The 11791-nt window shown below is 33.6% G+C and overlaps 2 protein-coding genes across 2 annotated transcripts; both read left to right on the forward strand.

Moving 5' to 3' along the window:
• Window positions 1-639: 639 nt before the first annotated feature.
• LOC132169009 (pectinesterase inhibitor-like) lies at window positions 640-1212 on the forward strand. Its single transcript, XM_059580098.2, has one exon. The coding sequence runs from the start codon at window positions 640-642 to the stop codon at window positions 1210-1212; it is 573 nt and encodes a 190-aa protein (XP_059436081.2).
• A 3520-nt stretch (window positions 1213-4732) lies between these two features.
• Window positions 4733-5305, forward strand: LOC132169013 (pectinesterase inhibitor-like). The gene has a single exon (XM_059580101.2). It carries the CDS (start codon window positions 4733-4735, stop codon window positions 5303-5305), a length of 573 nt encoding a protein of 190 aa, XP_059436084.1.
• Window positions 5306-11791: the final 6486 nt, after the last annotated feature.

Raw genomic sequence — 11791 nt, forward strand, 5'->3', positions numbered from 1 at the left:
AACAATGTACCTTAAAAACTATCAATCACGACAATTTATCCTCAAAACTACTAAAACAATTATAATGTACTCACCAAAAGCTAGCAAAATGACAAAATTACCCATTTATAATTTTTAATAAGATAAAAATACCCTTTAAATTTTGAAAAAAAATAAATTTTAGTATTTTTGTTTTTATTTTAGTAAGGGTAATTTCGTCATTTTTTTAATTTGTGATACATTATCATTCTTTTGGTAATTTTGGGGGCAAATTATCGCAATTGATAGTTTAGGGGATAGATTGTCATTAGGGTGGTAGTTTAAGGGGGTTAAGTGAACTTTACCCAAATATTAAATTGCACAAAATATTTAATTTAATTCTCTTATAATAAGCCATCAAAATTCATTTTCAATTGGTCACTCCCTCTAGTATGTTGAATGGTGTTTTTTGTTGTTGTGAATTTTAGAGAAAAATCAAATATAGAGATCTTTAATGTGAATGAATAATATGGTAAGAGAATTATAATTTTACAGAAGAATCTTAATTTGGCATATTTAATGCCAAATCCAGCTCCTTAAACTCCTCTTGGAACAAAATCTACACCTTATGAGTATATATAGATAAATATAAAAAAGTTTATTTTCATCAAAATAGTGAAGATGAAATCCCAGCTTCCATTTGCCGTGGCTTTTGTGCTCTTGGTTTACAGCCAATCATTAGGAATGGTGCGTGCAGATTTGGAGGACCAAGATTTGGTGGACATCACGTGCTCGAAGACCTACAACCCTGTGTTTTGCACGTCGACATTAAGAGCGGATCCGGGCAGCACCAGCACCGACTTGAAGGGCCTTGCCCTTATAATGTTGCATGCTGTGCAAAACAGGACCAATGAAACTTTTGGGCATGTAAAATATTTGATCGGACAAACAAGCGATCCAGTTATCAAAGAGATGCTCAAGGATTGTAGTACCGAGTATGGGGTTAGTGCTTTTGAGAGCTGTCCAGATGCAATCAAACAGTTTGGTTTCGGTCGTTTCCGCTTTTCTAAGGTTGATATGGAGGGCGTTTTCCAAAGTGCAGAGCGTTGTGAAGAGTACTTCAGCTGTGAAGAGGTCGTCATTGACGGTACCTTTGGCCACTGTGTACCAAAGCCGTCGCTGTTAACTGATCGGAATAATCTTGTTTACACCCTTGCTCGAATAGCTGCGGACATTATATTCACCATTAAGTAGCTGATTTATTACTGTTTAAGCCTACTTTATTGTAGCACTACAATTTTAAGGAATAAGAGAATTATCATTTATTTTTCGTAATAGAAGGAATTAATATTTTGATTATATAGCACTTGATTTTTGTTTGTTCACTTCTTCTCTTTTCCCACCAATTTATTGACCATGATTACGTCATCTATATATATATATATATGGACCATGAAAGAAATATACCATTAAATTTGTTAAATTTAATATGGATCATAAAATAAATATTCTTTATTTTACTCAAAATAGAGAGAATTATAATCATATATATATATATATATATATATATATATATATATATAGCCGAATCACTTTCATAAGTGCTTTAATATTGCGACATGTGTCATAAACCCCTTTTTAAAAAAAAACAAAACCGGGTTTTTAAGACATTTTTTGAACCGATTACCGATTCACTTAAAAAACCCGTTATTAAATTTACGTAATTAAGGGTAAATTTATACAGTGAATTTATAGTTCTGTTTTTAGTTTGTTTTCGTCTTAGATATTTAGTCATGATTGATTTTTTTTTAAAATTTTTTATTATTATTATTTTTTTATAACCAACAATGAGAGAGAGGGAGAGAAAGATGAGGCGAATATTTAATCATGATTTTATATGTCTTTTGTTATCTCAGTTTAACAGAAAATGAGAGGAAATTCTTTTAGATTATAAGATTATAGTAGTTCAGATAAATATCTTCCTGTTATGAATAATCCCTCACCTTTTTTGGATCCTTCGACAATAACATGGGGATAAGAATTGTAACATCCCTACTCCAAGTGGTATGATATTGTTCGCTTTGGGCCAAGCTTGCATGGTTTTTATTATTGGGTTTACCCTCAAAAGACCTCATACGATTTAGAGAGGGTATATTCCATATAAACACATCATATTTTTCATGCCCAGGCAATGTGAGACGTCACAAGAATCTTCTCTTGTTCTTCTCGTCTCACAAAAGCTATTGAGAGTCTACATGTAAGATTTGTATTCTACGTCAAGAAAGTATAAGGAAAAAAAGTAGTTAATATATTGTAATTAAGCTTTTTGACTAGACATTAATATTTATATTAACTTACTCTTGATTTATATAAAGTACTCTTTGTTGTCTTCTTAAGTGATTCTCTCCCTAACTGAAGCCCATCTTAGTCTTCTTTCAGTTTTGGTATGTTCTGATATATGAGAATTGCAAAATGTAGCTGAAGATTCTCCAACTCCTACCCTTTGATTTGGTTTATATTTTCAACTTTATTGACCTTTCAGAATTATTTGGTTGGGTTTGTCTGGTAAAAAGATTGTCTACCTCAAACTTGAAATGGGTTTAGATTTTAAAACTCAATCACAAATTGTGCTAATGTTAATTTTTTAAATTTTTTTTTTTTTTAAAAAAAAAAAAAAAAAAATCTGATGATAAGTTCTAAGCCATAGATTTTAATTTTAAAAGGCTTGTTTGAGAAGGATTCTTCCTAACTTTTCTCAACTTTTTTCTTTTTCTTTTTCTTTTTTTAGGTTGATTTGATACCACTAACACTCAACTCAATTCAAAATTTTCAAAATTTTTCAACTAAACTAATAAAAAAAATAAATAAAAACTTTAAAAATCAAGAAAATTAAAAAATATATATATTTAGGGGTGGTGGCCGAACCACCCCTAAGAGTCTCGAGGTGGCCGATCCACCCCCGAGAGGGTAGATCGGCCACCCCCGAAACCAGTTGGGGGTGAATTCCCCAGACACCTCTAATTTTTTTTTTTTTTAATTAGATTTTATATTCTTCTAACAACCCAAACATAATCTCAATTATTTTTTCATCTCGATATTCGCAATTTGAGTTAATTTTAGTAAAATAGAAAAAAATCGCACACCCAATCGAACTCGCTTCTCTAGTTGCTTAGTTGTTCATAAACTAGAGAGGATCCAATCGCTTGATTGTGATCCAACTCCCTTTTGTGAGGTTCAAACAAATTCTCTTCCCTTTTATGCAAAGTTGCAAACATGGATTTCTTTTTAGGCACAAATATTTTGGAAAGTGATTTTTTTTTTTTTTTTTTCACTTTTCCATGATATATGAGAGGGGCTTTCCTACCCAAACAGAGGTCAACTCGAGTCGTGGGACCTTCGGCGCAGACAAAGGCTCCCTCCCTTATTTGAGTAGTAAGCATCTCTCACATTTTTCCTTTTATTATTATGCTAGGTGCTCTCCACATGTTCTCCTAATCCTAAATGTATATTATTTTCTAAAAAAGCAAAAAAGAAATTGGCCATTATTTCTCTCACTTGGTTTTTATAAAGTAATATTCACCTTGGACTAGTAGAACACTAAGAGTCTCTAAGAGGTAGTTCAATCAGCTGGGAACCATACCTTATAAAGCAGAGGTCACTAGTTCGAATCCCCCCCTCCCTCCTCTTGTGTGAATATGTAAAAAAAAAAAGAAAAAAATAGAACACTAGGAGAAGTGAAGAACAGTAGGAGAGCACCTAACATTTCCTATATTAAATGGAATCCTTTTGCTTTCCTATATTAAATGGAATCCTTTTGCCTAACATTTTAGAGGGATGATAGGTACCCAAGTTATTTGCCCAATTTAAGTCCAACTTTTGCCTTTTTTTTTTTCTCTAAAAAAAAAAAAAAATGCTAAAGGCACAACTATTTTGCCCAACTTTGGTCAAACTTTTGCCTTATTTTTTTTTTTTTTGCCCAACTTTGGTTCAATGACAATGTACCCTCCCAAACAATTAAATTTTAGTACTTTGTTTTTATTTTAGTAAGGGTAATTTTGTCATTTTGTTAAAATTGGGGGCACATTGCCATTGTTTTGGTAGTTTTTGGGGTAAATTGTCATTGGATGGTAGTTTAAGGGGGTTAAATGGACTTTACCCAAATATTAAATTGCACAAAATATTTAATTTAATTCTCTTATAATAAGCCATCAAAATTCATTTTCAATTGTTCACTCCCTCTGTTTTTCAGAAAGCAAAAGGCAAAGACATGAATTGCAAGTGATTTTCTTTACATTTGAAGAGGATATTTGACATGAGTTATATTTAACATTGGCTAAATAGTATGTTGAATGGTGTTTTTTGTTGTTGTGAATTTTAGAGAAAAATCAAAGGAAAATGATAAAGGTACAACTTAAACTCAATTTTGGCCCAACTTTTCTCTTACTTTTTTTTTTTAAAAAAAAAAAAAAAAAAAAAAACTGCCTGTAGAAGAGAGAGAGAGAGAGAGAGAGTTAAACTAGAGAGAAAAATTTGTTCTAAAAGTTAGGCCAAAGTTGAGTTTAAGTTGTGGCTGTACCACACCTCAAAATCAAATATAAAGATCTTTAATGTGAATGAATAATATGGTAAGAGAATTATAATTTTACAGAAGAATCTTAATTTGGCATATTTAATGCCAAATCCAGCTCCTTAAACTCCTCTTGGAACAAAATCTACACCTTATGAGTATATATAGATAAATATAAAAAAGTTTATTTTCATCAAAATAGTGAAGATGAAATCCCAGCTTCCATTTGCCGTGGCTTTTGTGCTCTTGGTTTACAGCCAATCATTAGGAATGGTGCGTGCAGATTTGGAGGACCAAGATTTGGTGGACATCACGTGCTCGAAGACCTACAACCCTGTGTTTTGCACGTCGACATTAAGGGCGGATCCGGGCAGCACCAGCACCGACTTGAAGGGCCTTGCCCTTATAATGTTGCATGCTGTGCAGAACAGGACCAATGAAACTTTTAGGCATGTGGAATATTTGATCGGGCAGACAAGCGATCCAGTTATCAAGGAGATGCTCAATGGTTGTAGTACCGAGTATGGGGTTGCTGCTGTCGTGAGCTGTCCGGATGCAATCAAACAGTTTGGTTGGGGCCGTTTCCTCTTTTCTCAGGGCGATATGGATGGCGTTTTCCATAATGCAGAGAATTGTGAAGGGTACTTCAGCTGTGAAGAGGTCGTCACTGATGGTACCTTTGGCCACTGCGTACCAAAGCCGTCGCCGTTAACTGATCAGAATAATCTTGTTTACACCCTTGCCCGAATAGCCGCGGACATTATATCCACCATTAATTAGCTGATTTATTACTGTGTAAGCCTACTTTATTGTAGCACTACAATTTTAAGGAATAAGAGAATATCATTTATTTATCGTAATCGAAGGAATTAATATTTTGATTATATAGCACTTGATTTTTGTTTGTTCACTTCTTCTTTTCCCACCAATTTATTGACCATGATTACGTCATCTATATATATATATATGGACCATGAAAGAAATATACCATTAAATTTGTTAAATTTAATATGGATCATAAAATAAATATTCTTTATTTTACTCAAAATAGAGAGAATTATGATCATATATATATATAAAATAGCCGAATCACTTTCATAAGTGCTTTAATATTGCAACATGTGTCATAAACTCCTTTTTTAAAAAAACAAAACCGGGTTTTTAAGACATTTTTTGAACCGATTACCGATTCACTTAAAAAACCCGTTATTAAATTTACGTAATTAAGGGTATTTAATTATATTAATCAAATTATCCTCATTATTAATAACCTATTTATGATATCAAAATACACCAACAAAAGCCAATGCCATATATTTGCTAGATAATTAGCTTCTCTTAAGCCTCTAGATCACGTATGTAATTAATATAAGGGTTAATGAATTGGAACAGAATTAGAATTCTCTCCAGTTCAAATGAATGAGAGAATATCCAGTTAGTTATAGTGAAAGAGTATTTTTGTCCAATCAATAACTTGGTGCTTGAGAGAAGAATAAAATCAATATATATGGTCCTCTTTTCATTTCGAGTAATAAATAGATGATAATTAATCCTTGAAAATTGTAAAAATCAACTAAAGGTAGCTATAATGTCTTGGGCAATTCGGGCAAGGGCGTAAACAAGATGGTTCCTATCCGTTAACAGCGATGGCCATGGGCCATGGCTGGCAGAAGGTTTTTCCGGGAATATCCGACCTCTACACAACTGAAGACCTCTTTGCAAGACTCTGCACCTCCGGCAATGTCCTCCATATTCCCTTGAGCAATGCGGAAAATACCCATATCAAACTTTTGGATAGCGTCCGGACAACTACTTACGACGGAGACCCCATAGTCATTAGTACAATCTTTGAGCATGGCCTTCAGAACCGGCTCACTCGCCTGCCGGAGCAGATTTTCCACTTAAGCAAAAGTTTCATTGGTCTTGGTTAGCACAACTGGCAACATGATGCGGGCAAGCCCTTTCACGTCGGCGCTAGCGCTGCCCGGGTTCGACCTTAAAGTCGACGTGCAAATGGCTGGAAAATCGGTCCTCATGCATACGTCATCCACCAAATCTGCACGCAATATTCCTGAGAATTGGCTGAAAACCAAAAGCCCGGCCAACAGAAGGGATTTCATCTTCGCCGGTTATGTGCATGCATAGCGTGTACACGACTCTATTATGTATATTATATACCAACTCTCCTATGCTCATTAGCGTTGACCACTCCAAGAAAATCAAATCATGGACTCATTGAAATTAATGTACGTGTAGATTTTGTTCCATGGAATTTAAGGAGATGGATTTGGCATTAAATAAATAAAGTGCGATAGTCACTGCTTAAATTTAACTTTGACCTAACTTTTAGACCTAATTTAAGGCTCTCTTTCTCCTTCACAGGTAGTTTTTTTTAAAAAAAAAACTTAAGAGAAAAGTTAGGCCAAAGTTGAGTTAAAGTTGTGCCTTTATCATTTTCCATAAATAAATATCAATTATTCATATGTGAATTTAGAAGAAAAATGTTATTTAGTATTTTCTTTTCTTTTTCTTTTAGAAAGAAAAGAAAAAAAAAATCCAATCATTGAATTTGTAGGATTCATATAAGTGAAGATGTGGGAAATTTATAATTCTCTTAATATAATATGGATCCATTAAATGGCAACAATTAAGCAAAATTATCTAGATGTTTTTATCTAATTAAAAATATATAGATTTTAGATTCTGCCGTCTTCAATCTTTTAGATTTTGAAATCTGCCCACTTATTCTAAAATGGGTATCCAGCTCTCTTTATTGATTGCTGCTAGGCATCTTAACACTTTATCCTAAATTTCTTTTCCCAAATGATCTAGACCCCACATTTATTTAAAAAAAAATTAATATAAATCTATTTATTTATTGAATGGACCAGATTATTTGAAAAAAAGAGTTGGGGTATCTAGTATTATCCCTCTTTATATATATAAATGATAAATACTATAATTATATCCAACATTAATCATTCTTTTTTTTTAAGATCCAACATTAATCTAATAAGGCCGACGTGACACTAATTATTATTAGCTCTATGATTAATTCTTGTAAATAAATAAAAATTCCATATTCCTAAATAATCCCAACCTTTTTAACCTTGTGATTATATGATAATATGCATGATATTATTAGTAATGCCGTTGGAGTAGTAGAGATGCTATGAAGTGAAGGAAATTTAAACGTGTAATTTTTGGTCATAGTTTAATGCCTGCACTTGATGATGCAGGAAACTTGCTTTCATGCATGTTCATGATTTTGGAAGGATTAATGGTTCTTGATTTTCCATTTAAAGTTTTCTTTTTTTCTTTTCTGAAAGAAAAGCAAAAAAAAAAAAAAAAAAGAAGAAAAAAAAAGTAAAGAAAGGAATGGTCTCTCTCTGATTTTCCAAGTCACACGAGACATTTAGATTGCAGGAATTGTAAGAATTGCTCTGATAACGTCCTCCAAATTGCTGCCGATTCAAGAGATGAACATGTAAAACAATTTCAATTAGATCTCGTCTCCGTGTAAGAGAGGTATCATAATTTATACTTCCATTGAACTTATTATATTTCTATCATTGGTATCAGAGTCACAATTAATTGTTCTTGTGTTCATATATTTTTTTTTTTTCTTTTAACGCTATCTCTCGAGTGTATGCCCATTTTGGCCTCACATTCTGCATACGACAGCAAGGATACAACATGTGGTTAAACAGATTGAGTTCGAGTTTATACTTATTGAGTTGGCGGATCAAGTGATTTGACCCACCAACCCGTTTTTCCAACCCTAATGCATAATGCCAAAAGAAATAGACATTAAATGATAGAAGTTGTCCTACCAGTTACGGCTGTTAAATGAGTGAAGTATCTCGCGGGCAAGCTCGGGCACGGCTCGCATAAGCTCGACTCGAATATTAAATGAAGCAAGCTCGGCTCGACTCGGTTAGGCTCGTGAGCAAGCTCGTATAAGCTCGTGTGTGTGTGTATATATATATATATATATATATATATATATATATATATATATATATATATAAACTAAATAACACATAATTAATTATAAATCTCATAATTATTAAAATCTTAAAATTGCATTTATATTTAAGCGTTAGAAAATGAAAAATTATAAACCTTTTGTGATCAAAGAGATAGAGCAATCATTAAAAAGACCTCAGTTCAATTAGAGTAGACCCAAACGAAAGGAAGAAGAATCAAGCAGAAACTATTGAGGGAGATTGCGAAATACAGAAACTATTGAAGAATCAAATTTCAAATAGACCCAAACAATACTATCACTACCTGTCTGGTGAGTGAGAGTGAGAGAGTGGGAAATGAGAATTCAGGTGGAAGATACGCTATGGTTGGTGAAGGAGATTGAGAGAGAGACATTGATTTTTTTTTTTTTTTTGGTAGAGGGTATTGTCTCAATGCAATTTGAATACAACTTGTTAACTTATCAAACATTACTAAGAAAACACCAATCCCCATGTTTGCTTATCTATAAAAGGATGCATATCTTCTTTTTTTGAAACCAAGTGCTTTGCTGTATTGACTCAGGCACCAAACTTAACTAGTTAGGCTAAGCAAATGCTCATATACAAGTTGGTTTCTTAAGCCGTTTAAGAGTACTTAAAGTTTAATTTTTTTTAAAAAAAAATTAAATATAAGAGCCAGCCAGCTTGGCTCGACTTATTATAAGCTCGAGCTCGATTTTTTTTGGCTCGCTCTTGAGCTCAGCTCGAGTAAAATTTAAACGAGCCAAGCCTGAATAAAGGAAGCTCGCTCAAGCTCGGCTCGTTTACACCCCTAACCAGTGGATCTAAATAAAGCATAAAAACTTTTGTCCAACATGTATGTTAAAAGGTGTTTCTCGTTCCCAAGAGGTAGTTCAATCGGTTAGGACCACATTTAATAAAGTGGAGGTCACTAGTTTGAATTCCCCTCCCCCCTCTTGTGCGGACATGTTCGAAAAAAAAAAAAAAAAAAAAAAAGATGTTTCTCAGGGATTCAGATCCCCTCCAATTGAGGAGGGGAAAATGAAAATAGCATTTTCTCTAATCTCAGCCCTTAGATGAATCTAAGGGTCCAAAATATTTCAATATCAAAACTTAAAAACAAACTCAACCACACTGAATTATATACTAAATTTAAATTTAAATTTAAATTTTTTTTAAAAAAATAAAATCAAGAAAACACCAAGGGGTAGCTTCGTCCAGAGTCGCCCCTCTGGGGTGGCACGCCACCTGCTACCCCCTATGCCTTGGGGGTCGCCGCACGCCACCCCAAGTCTTGTGGGGGTGATTGCGCAGCCTCTCCTAGGCCCTGGGGTGGCCGCGTAGTCCACCCCCATAAGACCTAGGGGTGGCCGCGCGCCACCCCCAGAGGGGCGGCTCTGGGTGGAGCTGACCCTTGGTGTTTTCTTGATTTTATTTTTTAAAATTAATTATTTAATTTAAATTTGGTATATAATCCAATGTGGTTGGGTTTGTTTTTAAGTTTTGATATTGAAATATTTTAGACCCTTAAACTCATCTAAGAGCTGAGATTAGAGAAAATGAGATTCTCATTTTCCCCTTAGATCCGTTTCTCAGGCATTGTCCACTCTTTTTTAATGCTACTTAGCTCATGAGGTTTGTTTGGCAAGGGACGGTTACTAGAACAAAAATTGATTATGTGAGAAAAAAGTAAGAATGTTGAGAGTTAAATTTTTTGGATGAATAATAAGAAACTTTTGGCAAATGGTGCCATAGTCACTCGTTTTTTCAAGGCTCTATTGATTTATCCACATTTTACGAAAGAGGAATGCTAGGCTTACAAAATAATTTTACACAAAAAAAAAAAAAAACAAAACTAATGTGGCACAAAATGATTGAAAATTTGGATAAATTCAAATTTTGAGAAATCCAATCATATTACACCCTACATCAATTTATAAAAGTTATTCTGTAAAATTTATTTGTAAGCCTAGCATTTCCCTTTACACAAACAAAGGAAGAAGAAACGTTTATTGGAAGAAGAAGAAGAGTGTTACTCCTTTAAAGAGAAGAAGAGTCTTTAGAGCGGAGGAAAAAGAAACATCATTAGCTTGTAGCAGAATACATCAAAGCATTATCTAAAGTTTTAGAGGCTTAGCTGCAACAGATAACAGCGAGTACAATCGGCGCGTAGTCAAGAGAAGTCCAACACCAATGAGTAGAGAGAAAACAAGGGATTGAACATATTTTGAGTGGGTATTGTTGGAAATTTTTTCTTCATGCTTGAAATTTTGGTAATTGACGCCCTAAATGTTTGTAGTGTGAAAACGTGATTTTAGGTTTAAAATCACGCGTTTTCAAACAAGCAGCCCCTCGTATACTTTTAGAAATTGTGCATTTTTTTACGTTTTTAGAACTTGTGTTTTTTAAAACGCAATCTCAAACTTTTTGATTGTTGCGATTTCATTTAAAAAAACAGAGTATACATGCGAAATTGCAATCCCTAACGTGCTAACACACCCTAGACCTAGAAATTAGAATGTGAACGTTTTCTAGTTAACAATAGAAAGATTTTATCATAACAAAAGAGGGCTCATGTCACAGACTACCTTGTTGGGTTTTTTCTTATTGAGTCATATATATTCTTTTAGTTTTACACTAAATGAATATTTTCCATTTCAAATGAAATAGACAGGATTCTATATATTCCATTTATGATTGTTATTATCATCATTCGATGAATCACACAAACAAATAAATAAAAGAAACAAGTGAACATGAGATAGACATAGAATGCAAATAATTATTTCTCAAAATGATATATATATATATATATATATATATATATATATATATATATATATATATATTCTCTTGTTCCTTGAAAATTGTAGTGCTACAATAAAGTAGGCTTGATTAAACATAATAAATAACCAAATTAAAGGTGGATATAATGTCCATGGCTATTCGGGCAAGGGTGTAAACAAGATTATTCAGATCAGTTAACGTCGACGGCTTTGGTACACAGTGGCCAAATACAACAACCATTAAGCATCTCTTTGATAACTGGGTCACTTGTCTGCCCAATCAAATATACCACATGCCCAAAAGTTTCATTTGTCGGGATGCAATCAAACAGTTTGATTTCAGTACGACAATTCAGTACGACAAACATTGTGCATCTCCTTGATGATCGGATCGCTTGCTTGCCCGAGCAGATTTTTCATTTGGGCAAAAGTTTCATTGGTCCTGTTTTGCACAGCATGCAACATTATGAGGGCAAGGCCCTTCAAGTAAG

This window comes from Corylus avellana, chromosome 1 (assembly GCF_965113065.1).
Source record: "Corylus avellana chromosome 1, dhCorAvel1.hap1.2, whole genome shotgun sequence".
NCBI lineage: Eukaryota > Viridiplantae > Streptophyta > Magnoliopsida > Fagales > Betulaceae > Corylus > Corylus avellana.

What these genes read in the sequence shown, in the direction of transcription:
- LOC132169009 (XM_059580098.2), top strand. Translation starts at nt 640, where the DNA reads ATGAAATCCCAGCTTCCATTTGCCGTGGCTTTTGTGCTCTTGGTTTAC.
- LOC132169013 (XM_059580101.2), top strand. Translation starts at nt 4,733, where the DNA reads ATGAAATCCCAGCTTCCATTTGCCGTGGCTTTTGTGCTCTTGGTTTAC.